At 42.7% G+C, this 17,112-nt stretch overlaps 1 protein-coding gene across 7 annotated transcripts in view; it reads right to left on the bottom strand.

Annotated features, from left to right (window-relative positions):
• The window catches only part of LOC135903748 (uncharacterized), a 162,101-nt gene that overhangs the window by 10,820 nt on the left and 134,169 nt on the right, over window positions 1-17,112 (bottom strand). For 3 of the 7 annotated variants that reach the window (XM_070525509.1, XM_070525505.1, XM_070525507.1), the window contains 2 exons: window positions 6,684-6,775; window positions 2,810-2,915 (listed from right to left, as the gene is read on the bottom strand). In XM_070525509.1, coding sequence (XP_070381610.1) covers window positions 2,810-2,915; window positions 6,684-6,775 — 198 coding nt within the window. Of the gene's footprint in view, window positions 1-2,742; window positions 2,916-6,683; window positions 6,776-17,112 lie in introns of all 7 variants that reach the window. The other 4 variants (XR_011508544.1, XR_011508545.1, XM_070525508.1 and 1 more) reach the window with 4 other exon arrangements.

The following is a 17,112-nucleotide window of genomic DNA, read 5'->3' as shown; positions in this document are numbered from 1 at the left end:
GAAGAGAGACTACAGTGGCAGTTAAAGAGACACTATTGAAGAGAGACTACAGTGGCAGTTAAAGAGACACTATTGAAGAGAGACTACAGTGGCAGTTAAAGAGACACTATTGAAGAGAGACTACAGTGGCAGTTAAAGAGACACTATTGAAGAGAGACTACAGTGGCAGTTAAAGAGACACTATTGAAGAGAGACTACAGTGGCAGTTAAAGAGACACTATTGAAGAGAGACTACAGTGGCAGTTAAAGAGACACTATTGAAGAGAGACTACAGTGGCAGTTAAAGAGACACTATTGAAGAGAGACTACAGTGGCAGTTAAAGAGACACTATTGAAGAGAGACTACAGTGGCAGTTAAAGAGACACTATTGAAGAGAGACTACAGTGGCAGTTAAAGAGACACTATTGAAGAGAGACTACAGTGGCAGTTAAAGAGACACTATTGAAGAGAGACTACAGTGGCAGTTAAAGAGACACTATTGAAGAGAGACTACAGTGGCAGTTAAAGAGACACTATTGAAGAGAGACTACAGTGGCAGTTAAAGAGACACTATTGAAGAGAGACTACAGTGGCAGTTAAAGAGACACTATTGAAGAGAGACTACAGTGGCAGTTAAAGAGACACTATTGAAGAGAGACTACAGTGGCAGTTAAAGAGACACTATTGAAGAGAGACTACAGTGGCAGTTAAAGAGACACTATTGAAGAGAGACTACAGTGGCAGTTAAAGAGACACTATTGAAGAGAGACTACAGTGGCAGTTAAAGAGACACTATTGAAGAGAGACTACAGTGGCAGTTAAAGAGACACTATTGAAGAGAGACTACAGTGGCAGTTAAAGAGACACTATTGAAGAGAGACTACAGTGGCAGTTAAAGAGACACTATTGAAGAGAGACTACAGTGGCAGTTAAAGAGACACTATTGAAGAGAGACTACAGTGGCAGTTAAAGAGACACTATTGAAGAGAGACTACAGTGGCAGTTAAAGAGACACTATTGAAGAGAGACTACAGTGGCAGTTAAAGAGACACTATTGAAGAGAGACTACAGTGGCAGTTAAAGAGAGACTAAAGAGACACTGTCACTACAGTGGCAGTTAAAGAGACACTATTGAAGAGAGACTACAGTGGCAGTTAAAGAGAGACTAAAGAGACACTGTCACTACAGTGGCAGTTAAAGAGACACTATTGAAGAGAGACTACAGTGGCAGTTAAAGAGAGACTAAAGAGACACTGTCACTACAGTGGCAGTTAAAGAGACACTATTGAAGAGAGACTACAGTGGCAGTTAAAGAGAGACTAAAGAGACACTGTCACTACAGTGGCAGTTAAAGAGACACTATTGAAGAGAGACTACAGTGGCAGTTAAAGAGACACTATTGAAGAGAGACTACAGTGGCAGTTAAAGAGACACTATTGAAGAGAGACTACAGTGGCAGTTAAAGAGAGACTAAAGAGACACTGTCACTACAGTGGCAGTTAAAGAGACACTATTGAAGAGAGACTACAGTGGCAGTTAAAGAGAGACTAAAGAGACACTGTCACTACAGTGGCAGTTAAAGAGACACTATTGAAGAGAGACTACAGTGGCAGTTAAAGAGAGACTAAAGAGACACTGTCACTACAGTGGCAGTTAAAGAGACACTATTGAAGAGAGACTACAGTGGCAGTTAAAGAGAGACTAAAGAGACACTGTCACTACAGTGGCAGTTAAAGAGAGACTAAAGAGACACTGTCACTACAGTGGCAGTTAAAGAGACACTATTGAAGAGAGACTACAGTGGCAGTTAAAGAGACACTATTGAAGAGAGACTACAGTGGCAGTTAAAGAGACACTATTGAAGAGAGACTACAGTGGCAGTTAAAGAGACACTATTGAAGAGAGACTACAGTGGCAGTTAAAGAGACACTATTGAAGAGAGACTACAGTGGCAGTTAAAGAGACACTATTGAAGAGAGACTACAGTGGCAGTTAAAGAGAGACTACAGTGGCAGTTGAAGAGAGACTAAAGAGACACTGTCACTACAGTGGCAGTTAAAGAGACACTATTGAAGAGAGACTGTCACTACAGTGGCAGTTAAAGAGAGACTATTGAAGAGAGGCTACAGTGGCAGTTAAAGAGACACTATTGAAGAGAGACTACAGTGGCAGTTAAAGAGAGACTATTGAAGAGAGACTACAGTGGCAGTTAAAGAGACACTATTGAAGAGAGACTACAGTGGCAGTTGAAGAGAGACTAAAGAGAGACTGTCACTACAGTGGCAGTTAAAGAGACACTATTGAAGAGAGACTACAGTGGCAGTTGAAGAGAGACTAAAGAGACACTGTCACTACAGTGGCAGTTAAAGAGAGACTATTGAAGAGAGACTACAGTGGCAGTTAAAGAGACACTATTGAAGAGAGACTACAGTGGCAGTTGAAGAGAGACTAAAGAGACACTGTCACTACAGTGGCAGTTAAAGAGACACTATTGAAGAGAGACTGTCACTACAGTGGCAGTTAAAGAGAGACTAAAGAGACACTGTCACTACAGTGGCAGTTAAAGAGACACTATTGAAGAGAGACTAAAGAGACACTGTCACTACAGTGACAGTTAAAGAGACACTATTGAAGAGAGACTACAGTGGCAGTTAAAGAGACACTATTGAAGAGAGACTAAAGAGACACTGTCACTACAGTGGCAGTTAAAGGGAGAGGGACTAAACAGACAGTCGCCACAGTGGCAGTTAAAGAGACACTACATCCCCTAGCATACGCAGCCGGCGCTCGGTGAAGCACATTGGAGGGTATTTGCAATTATCCACGGACAGCTGAAGTGCCACATTGCGGGGCCGTCGTGGACTCTGGTTCCGTCACCACGCCCTCTGCTTCAAGCCGGCTGTCTGGAGCGAAGGCAGGAAATCCGTCAGGAATTCTGCGCAGTTACATCGCACAATATAGCCAACAAGCGCATTTCCACAAGTTCCGTTCGATAACAAATGCGATGCATTACGATCTTAAAGACAATTGCGCCATCAACATATATTCGGCGGCACAAGACCACATAACGCAATGGTGCAGGCTAACTACTTCTATCGCATGTTACGCTCCAATAGAACACAACGATCTTCGACGCACTGATGCTGTGCAACTACAAGGCCTAAACATCTTTAGTGCTGGTTCCAGTTTCTCTTTCATTCCCGCCATTCGCCCATGTTTAGGCGCAAAACGAGCGTCCACCGTTTAACACAGATAACGCTCCCACCTTCCATGAACGAACACCAGTCGCGCGATCTGGGCGATAGCGGCGTTCGCGTCACCCACCTGGTCGCCTTTCGTAAAGCGATAATCGTGCCGCTCCGTTAGCCGAGTGGATAGAGTGTCGAGCTCGCACTCACAAGGGCCCACGTTCGATTCCTGGCGTAAGACAGCGACGAGCTGCAGAAGGATTTCGGCGTGGTCCGCCACTCGGACGGGGCGGGGGATAGGGGATTCTTTGTGCTTTTTCGCACAAAGTCTCCTCTCGCATCCCCGGGGGTACCCAAGTCGGGCAGGGTGCCCTTAATTCTTTTTTTTTTCATGCATCCTCCATTTATCGGTGTCGACCCCGGCTCTTGCGCTAGCGCCATGCAACTCCTTCACGGTGGACGAAAAAACAGCGCGAAAAGACAAGGCGGCGACAAACACACGCCTTGCCTTTTCGCGCTGTTATTCGTCCACCATGAAAGAGTTGCATGCCGCTAGCGCGAAAGTGTTCGTACAAATAAGCCTTCAGATACAACGACCGGCCATAATCGTGAATCGCTGTACATTTTACCTAGCGCGGCACTCTCTGACTGACGGTGCACGTACCAATAACGCTACAGGTGACGAACACGGCTGCACTCCTGCACCGGTTAACACCAGACATTTTGGACAGCGCTGTGGGTCACTCCGCGTGGCAGTTAAATATCCGCCTGTATGCTGGTAGTGTTCTCGAAATGGCAGTTGCCACTGTTCCATTTTTTTTTTTTGCGGCATCTTGTATTTGTCGGTTTATTTAAACATTTCTACATGAAGTGCCCGGGCAATATGCCCTATGTAAGCCAACATACGAACGCGTGGCCTGCCCTCTGTGGCGGCTGCCTACAGCGCCATCAACCAACAGCTAAAGAAACCACGTCCGCTTTTGGCGTCATCTATCGGCAAACCAAATGACGACAGTGCTCGCGCACCACACTCGATTTATTTGCGGCCGGCGACGCGCTGCAGGCATCTCCCGTTGCGCGAGCGGAGAGAGCGTAATCTAGCAGCGCTTGTCCATCATCATCATCAGCCTGGTTACGACCACTGCAGGGCAAAGGCCTCTCTCATATTTCTCCAACTACCCCGGTCATGTACTAATTGTGGCCATGTTGACCCTGCAAACTTCTTTATCTCATCCGCCCATCTAACTTCCTGCCGCCACCTGCTACGCTTCCCTTCCCTCGTAATCTTCCCTCCTCATTACATGTCCTGCCCATTTCTCCTTCTTGATTTGAACAAACATTAACTCGCGTTTGTTCCCTCACCCAATCTCCTCTTTTCTTATCCCTTAACGTTACACCCATCATTCTTCTTTCCACAGCTCGTTGCGTCGTCCTCAATTTAAGTAGAACCCTTTTCGTAAGCCTCCAGATTTCTACCACGTACGTGACTACTGGTAAGACACAGCCGTTATACACTTTTCTCTCGAGGGATAATGGCAACCTGCTGTTCATGATCTGAGAATGCCTACCAAAGGAGCCCCAGCCCATCCTTATTCGTCTGATTATTCCAGTCTCCGGATCCACGCTGACCACCTGCCTTAAGTAGATGTATTCCCTTACTACTTCCAGTGCCTCGCTACCAATCGTAAACTGCTGATCTTTTCTGAGACTGTTAAACATTACTTTAGTTTTCTGCACATAAATCTTTAGACCCACCCTTCAGCATGCATTGCAATTGGTCCCCTGAGTTACTAAGCAAGGCAATATCATCAGCGAATCGCAAGTTACTGAGGTATTCTTCCCAATCCAGGTCTCTGAATACTTCCTGTAAACGCGTTGTGAATAGCATTGGAGAGACCGTATCTCACTGCCTGACGATTTTTTTTTATTGGGATTTTGATGCTTTCTTTATGGAGGACTACGGTGGCTGGTGGAGCCGCTAAAGATATCTTTCAGTATTTCTCAGCGCTTGTCCGCCGGCGTATAACTCGTTATTTCGTTTGCCAATAGATGACGCCGAAAGCTTACGTGCTTTCTCAAGCTGTTGGTTGATGGCGCTGTAAGCAGCCGCCACAGAGCGCAGGCCACGCGCTCGCGTATATTCCCTTTAATAAGGGACGACAGTCAGTGTGCATGTATAGCCGATAGAGCGCAGCGGTACGTAACGCAAAGGCGGTTCGCAGATGCGCAAACCGCCCCGGTTCTTGCTGCGAGTGCCTCCGTCGTTTAACGCAGATAACGCGGCCGTGTTCCCATCGGCGATGAACGAACACACGTAGCGCGCCGGCGCTGGCCCCCTCGCCCACCTCCTCACCCGCGCGATCTGGGCGATAGCGGCGTTCGCGTCACCCACCTGGTCGCCTTTCGTTAAGCAATAATCGTGCCGCTCCGTTAGCCGAGTGGATAGAGTGTCGAGCTCGCACTCGCAAGGGCCCACGTTCGAATCCTGGAGTCAGGCAGCGACGAGCTGGAGAGCAGAAGGGTTTTCGGCGTGGTCCGCCACTCGGACGGGGCGGGGGATAGGGGATTCTTTGTGCTTTTTCGCACAAAGTCTCCTCTCGCATCCCCGGGGGTACCCAAGTCGGGCAGGGTGCCCTTATTTCTTTTTTTCATGCATCCTCCATTTATCGAGCCGACCGCGGCTTTCGCGCTAGCGCCATGCAACTCCTTCACGGTGGACGAAAAAACAGCGCGAAAAGACAAGGCGGCGACAAACACACGCCCTGTCTTTTCGCGCTGTTATTCGTCCACCATGAAAGAGTTGCATGTCGCTAGCGCAAACGTATTCATTCGTTCACAACAAATAACCCTTCATATGCAACTACTGGCCATGTTCAGAACTCGCTGTGCGGTAGTTCATATATGGATTTCTTTTTTTTTTTTTACCGAGCGCGACGCACTTTGACTGATACGTGAAGAACACGGCTCCACGCACTTCTGTTTGTTTTTCAGCGCATTGGGTCCCTCCTTCTTGAAATGGCAAGTGTTCACTAAACGAATTTTTTTTTTTTTTCTGGCAGGGTATCTAGTGCTCCTAAGGTTATTTAGAAAGTTCTTTATGATGTGCCTGGGGATTATCTTCTAAGGCAGCAAACTAATTTATTTTGGCTCATATTCAGGAAAGGGGATAGTGTCATACAAAGGGTTTGGCTTAGGTGCTCACGCGGCATAAGCTCAGTACAAAATTATTCTTAATTTTTTTGACAAAACCATGCTGGCCGCTCTCCTGCAAATACTGCTGCAGCGACTAATATAATGTTTGCTTTTTGCAATTTTTTTTTGTCTGGATCGCTATCTCTTGCACATCCACCAGGACGACTTGCACGATGCGCCCCGCTCCTTCGCGCTAGAGATCATTCAAGTACCGCACATTGAGCCACATTCGGGGCCAACTGTGCGGTATTCAATTCGCTAGCGCGAAGGGAAACGCACCTGGCAAGTCGCCCGCGATACGTGACGGAGAAGGCTGCACACACCTGGGTGAACTGGCGAGGAGGACACCTGGTGGCGACGACACGGAACATGCTTGCAGTTTCCGCGATGCCACAAGCAGCACACCTCCCTGCACCTGCGCATTTAAATAAGAGAATAAATTTATTAAGGATACGCGAACATTCTACACTAAATGCTCGGCAAATTCATGAATATTGATAAAGCACCGAATATTTATCAACAACCTACAGCTAAACGGTCGCACATTGTTGAAAGTGAAATGGAACGGTTATTCAACCCTTGTTGTAGGTTTCTGGCGCGGAAGCCTGCATGAGAAGCTGATATTTTATTGCTTGTTGCTGTCATTTAGTGTTCTTCGCAGGCTAGTCATGCAATAGTTTTATATCTTCCTTAAATTTGATCTTTCCGTTTTGTGAGGTCAGTAGGAGGGCTACATTTTTTCCATTTTCGTCAAACACACTGGTAATGCTACAGAGAATTTGCATACGTCATTTTTGTCAAAGGCCACAGTTCACCTACACACTTTACAGTTTGCCTACGCATCACCCAAGTGCCTGGCCCACCAAACATAAACGAGGTGCCTCATCGATTTCAATGAGAACGCCGGTAAAACGTTCTATAACGCCTGGAAATTGTAAGAAAGGAGGGTTCGCAAATTATTTGTACAGCTCCTACTGAAGACAGAATCGCTTTACTTTCGCGACCCATTGCACGAAAAATTCCTGCCATTTGTGTAACCAGACACATCTCGCGACATAGCAGCTGTTCATGGGAGTGAGGCACTTGCGAACAGGTTAACGTGTGCTTGGGTAGTTAATATTTCACGAAGCACAAACACAACTGGACATCACGAACACTTGTTTAAGAATTTCTTTGCAGTTATCTCTATATGATGTATGCATTTAACTTCGCACAGAGATTTGCCATATAATGCTGTTGCTAAGTTTCATCCTGAGGATGATGGTGTACGATTTCCTTTTTTCGTGCAAGGGCCACTGATGGCCAAAGAGCGCCAAGAAATGGTGTATGGAAGTCGATGATGCGGTGAATGACAAATTTCAGATGTAGCAATCGTGTATACAGGCCTAAAATATTGCCTGTAATGTACGTGAAATATGCAATAAAGCACTGTTAACACGAGTGATGTGAACGATGACTATAAGATATATTCTAAAATGAAATAACACGAACAAAAATGTATCGGTTCACTAGCAGTACTGCCTCACTAAGACCCTTGAGCACAAATGTCTCGAGGTACGTACAGAACAATAACTCGTATATTACTAGTAAGCTACTAGTAACAGTAAGTTCGCAGCTCCATTAAAAGTCTCTGGGGCTAATATTATGCACCACAACATCACTTAAATAGTTAAGCACTTCCTTCGTTTCACGTGAAGGTTCTAGGCCAAGAAACAGTACCAGACATAAGGGGATCTGTTGTTTGTATGCCAAAGGAAAATTGCTTATTCACTCTGCTTCCGCTTTCCGGCACTCCAGCGAGATGTGGAAGCCTGACCTACACTTTAGCCTGACCGTACTGCACAACATCTGCCACAAAGGGGGGTTAACCACCAGCTAAACGGTATGAATGAGTACCATATGCATATACCCTATTCTGAGGGAGCAAAATAACTTCAGATCATTGCGGCTTAATTCCGTGGAGCGTATTCAGTGTTTGGTCATCTCACAAGTGTTGCCAATAGTTACTGAACCTTTTTTACGTAGGAATGGCTTCAAGTATGTCGCAGAAACGGGTATGAATGGATTTCTAGGTTTCGTTGCTACTTTATTTGCGAGTTAGTCACCCCTTATACACTTCTTTCCACGCACCCAACATATTGCAACCTGTTGGTTAGATACACACGTATTGCACAGCAGTGAATAGAGGTCGCTTGTTACAAGATTTTTCCGTTTTCGTGACGATTGTAAAGTTTTCACCATACTCAAGGAATCTACGAATTTGATGGCCTTTGGGAGCTTTGCTTTCTTAATGTGTTTAGTAGCCGACAGTATTGCATAGGCCTCCGCCGTGAAGATGCTGGTTTCGAGAAGTAGAACGTCGGATTACGAAAACGATGGGCCGACAGCAGCGAAAGAGAGGCCGGCTTGTGACTTTGACGCATCTGAGTAAAACTCTGGGAAGGTCTACTTCGACTGGAGCTCTGGAAAGTGTACATGTATGTACGCATCTGGAGCGTGTTTTGTAACATCTACAAATGATGTATCCACAATGATTTGCCACTGCCATGGCGCTAACAGCTTTACTGGAGCCATTAGGCGACGTTCGAGGATTGGGACACAGATTTCATCACTAAATATTCTGACTCGCATTGAAAAAGAATCTCTCACTGAGGATAGATTATGGAATAGTGCAGCACATTCCACATCATTAACGTATGTGTAGCAAGTATGTCGCGGGTTGTACTGCACTTTGAGGAAATATTTGAGGGACCACTCGTCAGATTCAACGCATAGGCTCTCCATAGGCTTTGTTCTGAAGGCGCATGTGGCTCATGAGAACGTGATCTTTTTGGGTGAAGGCAACCGGTAAATAAATCCCCACACGCTACCTGAAGGCATCAATGTTTCCGGATTAGGGACCCTCCTTATGAGGTAAACGAGAAAAAAGGGGGTGAACGGAGGGGCCCGATCTTTATTAGACATATCATAAGAAGACAACAAACATTGACCTTAAACTACTACATAGGGTAAATTATTTGACCTTAATAAATGAAATAAACGATAAATTATAGGAAATGAAAGTGGATGAACAAACATTTAACCCCCTTTCTTCTCATATATATATATATATATATATATATATATATATATATATATATATATATATATATATATATATATATATATATATATATATATATATAAGTTGGCTGTATGACGGCAAATGGCATGTTACATGATTCTGCATGTTACACTGACAACCTATACTGTTCAATAATTAATAGGAGAATTATGAAAATGTTTGTCAGCGAAATATTAAAAAAAACAGGAATACTTTTCCGCACATTCTAATCATCAGGAATACAGGTGAGTTTCAAGAGAGAAAATTGTGGAGCTGCGTACTGTAAGTATTACTAAGAACCTTAGAATTGTTGTGCACACCAGCTGATGAGAATATTTTAAGGTTTTCAATTATTATAACGATCATCATCATCACCATCAGCCTATTTTATGTCCATTGCAAGGCGAAGGCCTCTCCCTGCGGTCTGAAATTACCCGTCTCCTACGCCAACCGATTGCAACTAGCGCCCGCGAATTTCCCAATTTCGTCGTGTCACCTAGTCTTTTCCCGTCCTCGAGTGCGCATCCCTTCCCTTGGCACCCGTTCTGTGAACCTAATGACCCACCGTTATTTAATCTACGCATTACATAAGCTGCCCAGCTCCATTTTTTTTCTGTTAATGTCAATTAGGATATCAGATATCCCGTTTTGCATTCTGATCCGCACCGTTCTCTTCCTGTCTCCAAATATTAGAGGCGTATTAACATTATGCCTAGCATTCTTCATTCCATCGCACTTTGCGCAGTCCTTAACTTGCCTTGGAGTTTCTTTGTCAGTCTCCAAGTTTCTGCCCCGTAAGTCAGCGCCGGGAGAATGCGTTGACGGTACACCTTTCTTTTTAATGATAAGCCTAAGCTACCAGTCACGATCTGACAATGTCTACGGAATGTGCTTCAACTCGTTATTATTCTGTGAATTATCTTCTCATGATCAGGTTTCCCTGTGAGTAATTGACCTAGCTAAACATACTCCTTCATAGACACTACAGGCTGACTTGCAATCATGAACTCTTATTCCCTTGCCCGGTTACTGATCCTTATCTTTGTCTTCTGCATAGTAATCTTGAACCCTACTCTTACGCCCTCTCTGTTAAGGCACTGAATAATTTGTTGTAACTCGTCCTCAGTGTTGCTGGACAGGACAGTGTAATCTGCAAATCGAAGGTTGCTAAGATATTCGCCGTGGATCCTTGCCCCTATTTTCCCAGTTTAATAGCTTGAATACTTCTTCCAAGCACGCAGTGAATAGCATTGGAGAGATTGTGTGTCCTTGTCTGACCCCTTTCTTCACAGGTATCATCCTACTTTTCTTGTGGAGAATTAAGGTAGCCGTGCTATATCCGTAGATATTTTCCAAGATATTCACGTAAGAGGCCTGTACTCCTTGATGACTGCTGGTATCTCTACAGAATCAAATTTCTTTTCGTAATCTATGAAAGCCATATAGAGACGATGACAGTGCTCTGTAGATTTCTGAATTGCCTGCTTGATGACATGGATGTGATCCATTGCAAAGCATTCTGTGCTGAAGCAAGCCTATTCCTTGGGTTGACTAAAGTACAGTGCTGCCCTTATTCTACTGAAAATTATTTTGGCGGATTTTTTAAATAGTGAGAGTAAGGCAATAGGCCTATAATTTCTCAATCCTTTTCTGTAGATTAGTATAAAATTTGCATTCTTCCAGTTTTCTGGGACCCTTGAAGTCTAAAAACACTTTGTATAGAGAGCCGCCACTTTCTCAAGGATTATGCCTCCTTCATCTTCAATTAAAGCGACTGTTATTCCATCTTCTCCTGCCACTTTTCCCTGTTTGATGTCTTGCAAAGCCCTTCCAATTTCATTTCGACTTGTAGAAGGAACCTTTGTGATGTGTTCATTACTACTTCAAATTGAGATATCGTGACTACTCTGGGTGCTGCACAAGCCAGTACAGAATTCATCCTCAGGTTTTACTATATCTTCAATATTGCTGATGATATTGCCCTGCTTATATTTAAGTGCTTACATCTTTGTTTGTCCTATGCCAAATTTCATTGTGACTGATTTCATACTGCGTCCATTTTTACTGCTTCCTCAGTCTTTCTGACGTTATAATTTCAACTATTATTTATTATCTCCTTGTTGATGAGTTTGGACAGCTCTGTGAATTCTATCTGACCTCTTCAGTTGGATACTTTCATTGTATGTCATTTCTTTATTAGGTCCCTTCTTTCTTGGGAGAGATCACCTACTGTTTGCCTTGATGCGTTACCACCCACTTCAATCGCTGCTTCTGAAGCCAGCCTAGTTACGGTTTAAATTAATACCCTTCTATGTCATCTTCATCTTTCTGTTCTAAGGTTGCATATTTGTTTGCAAGTACCAGGCCACATCGGTTTCTTTTTAACATTACCGCGTGTCGGTTCTCCTGTTTCTTCTTATCCTATTTTACTCTTTCTTCAAGTTGAGGTGAATCCTAGACCTCGGTAATCTACGATCACTGCAATTTACCCTAACACCTCTACATCCTGCACTACGCCGAGATTGGCCGAAATTACGAAGTCTATTTCATTTCTTGTTTCACCATTGCAGCACCATTAGGGCTTTTGCAGGTCCATTTTCTGTTGCTACGCTTCATGAAGAATGTGTTCACTATTCGCAGCTTATTCCTTTCCGCGAATGCTACCAGCACCTCTCCTCTAGTGTTCCTAGAATGGACGCCGTAGTCGGCAGTTGTTTGTTCACTAGACTGCTCCCCCCCCCCCTTTTCCATTGAAGTCACCACTGCCTACAGTATACTGAGTTTGCACTTTTCTCATGGCTAATTCAACATCTCGTAAAACTGACCTATCTGCCAAACAAAAAGAAATCGAATGCATCGGGCGAAACACAAATGTACCAAAATCAGGATTACCAAAATGGTCCTCATAAGAGGACGATAAAGAAGACAGCGTTTACGACACTGGCCCTTCCTTCGCTATGGATAAATGTATGGCCCTGTGTCTGAAGTGTAGCATGGAATGTACACATTTTATAAGTAACACTGGGAAATTGTCTCGGATTGCGGATCAACATAAAACTGAGGATATTATTAAACAATATACCTGGTGATACCCTCTGGTGATCTCATCTCTTTCTTATTGTCTGAAATTAACTAGCTGTAGTTATCCCAACGTGATGCGAAGTTGATAACTTTAGCAGAACGAAGAATTAGTTTACGCTTGATCGTTGATTAAGCCAAGCACGAGCTTATTAGACGTTACCAGTCTTAGTGTAGCAAGTGCTTGTGAAGGACGCATCTACTGAAATAGTTTCCAATTGGCGTTAACATACCACTTTGAGAACCCCTGCCAGATTTCATCCATGACAACACATAACTTATGATTAACATTATCAAATTCAGCAGCTCCACAATTTGTTACATGCTTAGTGGGATTACGCTGATGCTTGACAACCGGTACATTTACCATGAAGGAAAAAACACAGTGGTCACTCACTCCAGGAAGATAATAAATGAAACTACAAAGAGATGCTGCCGCAGTAAGCAGATATAGCACAAAGTAAATGATGCAGTTCGCGTTAATGCATGGTATAAACAATTTGTTCATAGTGTAAATCATAACAGAGGCTCTGTACACTTAGTACGAAGCAAACCCAATTGAGTGACAGCAGTATGTCAAACAATATTCCTGTAGATAAATCACCTGCAAGTAATACAGGAACGTTTGTCTAACATATAGGAATTGCATAAATGGTGTCGCGAGGGTCATTAGCCAAACTACTACTGCTGCACGAATAAAGATAACAAATACCGAATATCAGCTTTCTAGACGGTACACAAAGATGAGCCTGTACGAGTTCCCAGTCGCTAACGGTACAAACACACAACAAAAGAGTGCAGAATAGCAGCCGAATTTCCAGCGATGCTGTTTCTTTTCAGCAGGTGCAATAAACATTTCAGTGGCCTATAATTAAATCCCACAATTTAAAACGTTGCCCCTATCTCACTGGTCTGCTTGAAACCTTCCAGCATATACACTTTTCGGGACTTGCTGAAGAAATTACCCATAATATTCCACCCGTAGATGTAATCTTTTTGATGTTTACAGTTCTCACAGGGTAGTTTGAAGTTTATTTCTTTCTTCATTAGAGAAAGAGGAAACAAGAGCTAAAGGCCATATGGCCTGACAGGGGCTCTTGCTCCTTAGCGCGTTCGTCTTACATGATGATTCAATGTACGAAAAAAGCAAATATAACAAGAACGACCAAGTACGATGTAGAAAATACAACTAAACAAGTTAATTTGCACATTATACAATGACTACGGGAAAAAAACATTTATGCTTCAATTTTTGTTTGTGCATTCACATTACCGTGCAGATTGAAGCATACATATATAGGGCATAAACATTTTTGTACGGATAGCATTTTATGTATATGATATTTGATTGTGCATGAGAAGGTTTTTTATGCATTGCTTAAAATGAGGTACTTAAAAATCAATTTTTTGCTCACCGCTGTTAAGTAGCCTTTCTATTTGATAGCTTATATCCTGATGTCCGTAGTACGCGTAAATGGTATTGTTCTTATTTGTTTATGTAATGGGTATCGAGGAGAAGTGGGTATTTTGACAACATGGAGCCTGTGTTTTTTCTATATGTAAGAGTAATTTATGATAAAAAACTTGATTTGCTCGGATCAGTAAATGCTTGCCAAAGAGATTGTGTGTGGATATGTCACGCGACCTACCATGGTAGTTTTGAAAATTCGGACTACTCATTTTTGCAAGCTTAGTAACTTCACATAGTTTTTTGCTGTAGTTGTTCCCCAAATCAAGACACAATAAGTTAGCTTCGAGTAAAAAAGGGCGTAGTATATTGCTTTCTTTAGCCATAATGGTATTAGATCACCTATTTTATACATACAGCCTACTACTTTGCTAAGATCATTGCTAAGCTTATTGACAAGATTGTACCAGGAGGAAATCTCTTGAAACCATGCCCCCAAATACTTTTGCGTTGTTACATGTTCTAGCCTTCTTGCTTGAAATAGAAGAGTTATATTAACAGGCAATGGCTTATTTATGGGTTTAAATATTATATATTTGGTTTTGTTGACATTCAATTGGAGTTTGTTGATGAACAGCCATTTAGACAATATATTTAAATAATCATTTATTATGCATGTTAAATTCAGCGCTGTTTCTAAAACACAGTTTTAGAAACACCCCCTATGTAATTACTGTCAAAAGGGGGGGGGGGGCGTTTGACTGAGCTAGTAGGTTCATTCTTCGAGGATTGTAACAGCAGAAATTGTAGAACACATACATAGAAACGAACGAACAGACGTGGACGTAGCTTCACTGTCAAGTGATTTCTTTATTAAAATTCCCGTGCGTTTCTATTTCGTCGCCAAATCTCGTCCCTTTTAGTCACAAGTAAACAAAAGGGGCCAGATTTGGCGACCAATTAGAAAACGCGGGAATTTCAATCAAGAAATCAGTTGACAGTTCGGCTACTTCCACGTATGTTCTTTCGTTTCTGTGTGTGTTCTAAAATCCTGCTGCAGCGTTCATCGAAGAACGTAATTACTGCTGAGGCGTTCAAAAATTTTACAGATTTTGAACTCATAGCCCTTGCCTACATGTGATTTTAAATATACATAAACAATGTGTCTCACGTATTTTTTCGATGTAGTTCGCCTCTTGTTTAAGTATGGGGATAACAATAGCTTCTTTTCCAGCAGATGGAATGTATCCGTCTGCCCACATAGCATACAAAAAAAAAAGATAGAAGAGTTTTTAGAATTTCTGAATGTACGTGTTTGATCACTTCATAAATGATGCGATCACTACCTGGCGCCGAGTTTTTGCAACAATTTAGATATGTCTGAAGCTAAGCTAAGCTGAACGGCGATTGTACGCTTCATTGCTTCCACATTTGCGTTCAAGGTGCTGTCACTCAGAGTGCTCACTTAGAAAATCTGCCTCATTTTACAGGCATTCGGTTTTTACTTTCTACAACCTCTTCAGCGTCTCTTCATAGGTGGAAAGAAGGTAATGATAGAAGTAAAGTTACGTTGAGTAGTAAATACTAGATAGAGAGCATTTGAGGCATAAGACGTAGCTACATACAGTACATTTGCGCTACCACTTGCAAAAAAAAATGAAAGAATAATGGAACATCTTGTTACGGGCGGCGATCCTAAAGCCTGAGGGCTCTATGTTTGGAAGCTTTAAAATGCCTAGTAAATAAAGCGGTGATGATGGGAAATGTAAGGACACGTATTGATCGCATTGTGCACCTCACTAATCAAGCTGGATGGGGGAGAAGTAGGGCATAAAGAGCACCTATAATAACTTTCTGGTAATTTATCGTAAGTGAAGCCCAGATGATTTTGAGATCAGTAGTAACAGAAATTATAGACGGACTCTATAGACTCTATAGGCTCTATAGGCTCACACCTTTGAACTGCACTTCCCGTGGACTACTATTTTCGTGTATTCTTTTTTGTCAGGCTATCAATGGATGGAACGATAACCATCTGAAGCCTTTTTGGAAATTATTAAACCCAAATTTGAAAATTATGAATATTTTTCTTCATGACTACAGGATTCAAACTATTATCACTGTGAAATGTATGTCCATGATTAGTGATTCGCAGTGTTGCATGGCCTTTACCTGTATACAGTTACTACATTGTGTCTACTACTGAACCATGTTTTCACTGCTTCTATTTTTGTGTAATGTATGAATTTTTTGTTATCTTTCATTGTATTATGCCACCCATGCTTGGTCTATGGACTGCAGCGTGATCTAAATAAAACAATTAAAAATATGAAGGATTGGAAAAGAAGGATTGTCAATTGGAAATGTCGAAAACGCTGCCTCCACGACGCCATCCCCGATCCTGCCGATCAATTTCGAAGCGATAGGCATCTCCAAAGATTTTGGAAGCCTTAGCATTAGTCGAAAGTCATGCTTTCGTCAAGGTGACAATGTGTGGAAAGCAAGGGCCAATCGTTGAAGACAAGGAAGAAGAATTATTCAGCACTCCTCTAATGATAGTAAACAGGATAAATAGATGACGTGGCAAAGACTGTCCACTTCGCCTCTCGCTTTGCTAAGCCGAATTACCTGCAAGTACTTCGATAACGGAAATTCAGAACTTCTTGCGGGTTGTCCTTGACGTTTTTTTTCGCGCACTACATTTAGTACCAAGAACATAGCACTCATCGTTCACAAGCAGTTTGTCGTATCTACGTTTGATTGCAGGATATCCAAGCTGGCTTTTTCCTGCGAGTGATACGCGTTGTGAAAGAATATTCACCATGAGTAATATTGCATGACTTGAGCTGACTGCTAAGTGAAATAAGTTGTATTTCCCTTTCGAGTTTGAAAACTCCACACTTATATGCTAGAATATGGCTGATGAAAAAAAGGTAAAAGCAGGAAGCACGTTTAATCGAATCAGCTGAAAAATATGGAACTGTAGTATTCAGGGAAGGCATAAGCTTGATCCCAATTTGTTCCTATGCTTATTTAGCATCTGAAATGTTGCGAATGAATGGGTTGTTACGTGAACATCTGCTTTTCGCGTTCGCTGATGCAAGACAGGAAAAGAAAAGTGCTTTTGCCCATCATTGCCAGGATAGTGCTATACAGGGCGTTT

The sequence above is a fragment of the Dermacentor albipictus genome, chromosome 9 (assembly GCF_038994185.2).
Source record: "Dermacentor albipictus isolate Rhodes 1998 colony chromosome 9, USDA_Dalb.pri_finalv2, whole genome shotgun sequence".
In the NCBI taxonomy this organism is placed as follows: domain Eukaryota; kingdom Metazoa; phylum Arthropoda; class Arachnida; order Ixodida; family Ixodidae; genus Dermacentor; species Dermacentor albipictus.
Note: the sequence above shows the minus strand (reverse complement) of the source record. Positions and strands in the feature narration are given on the sequence as shown.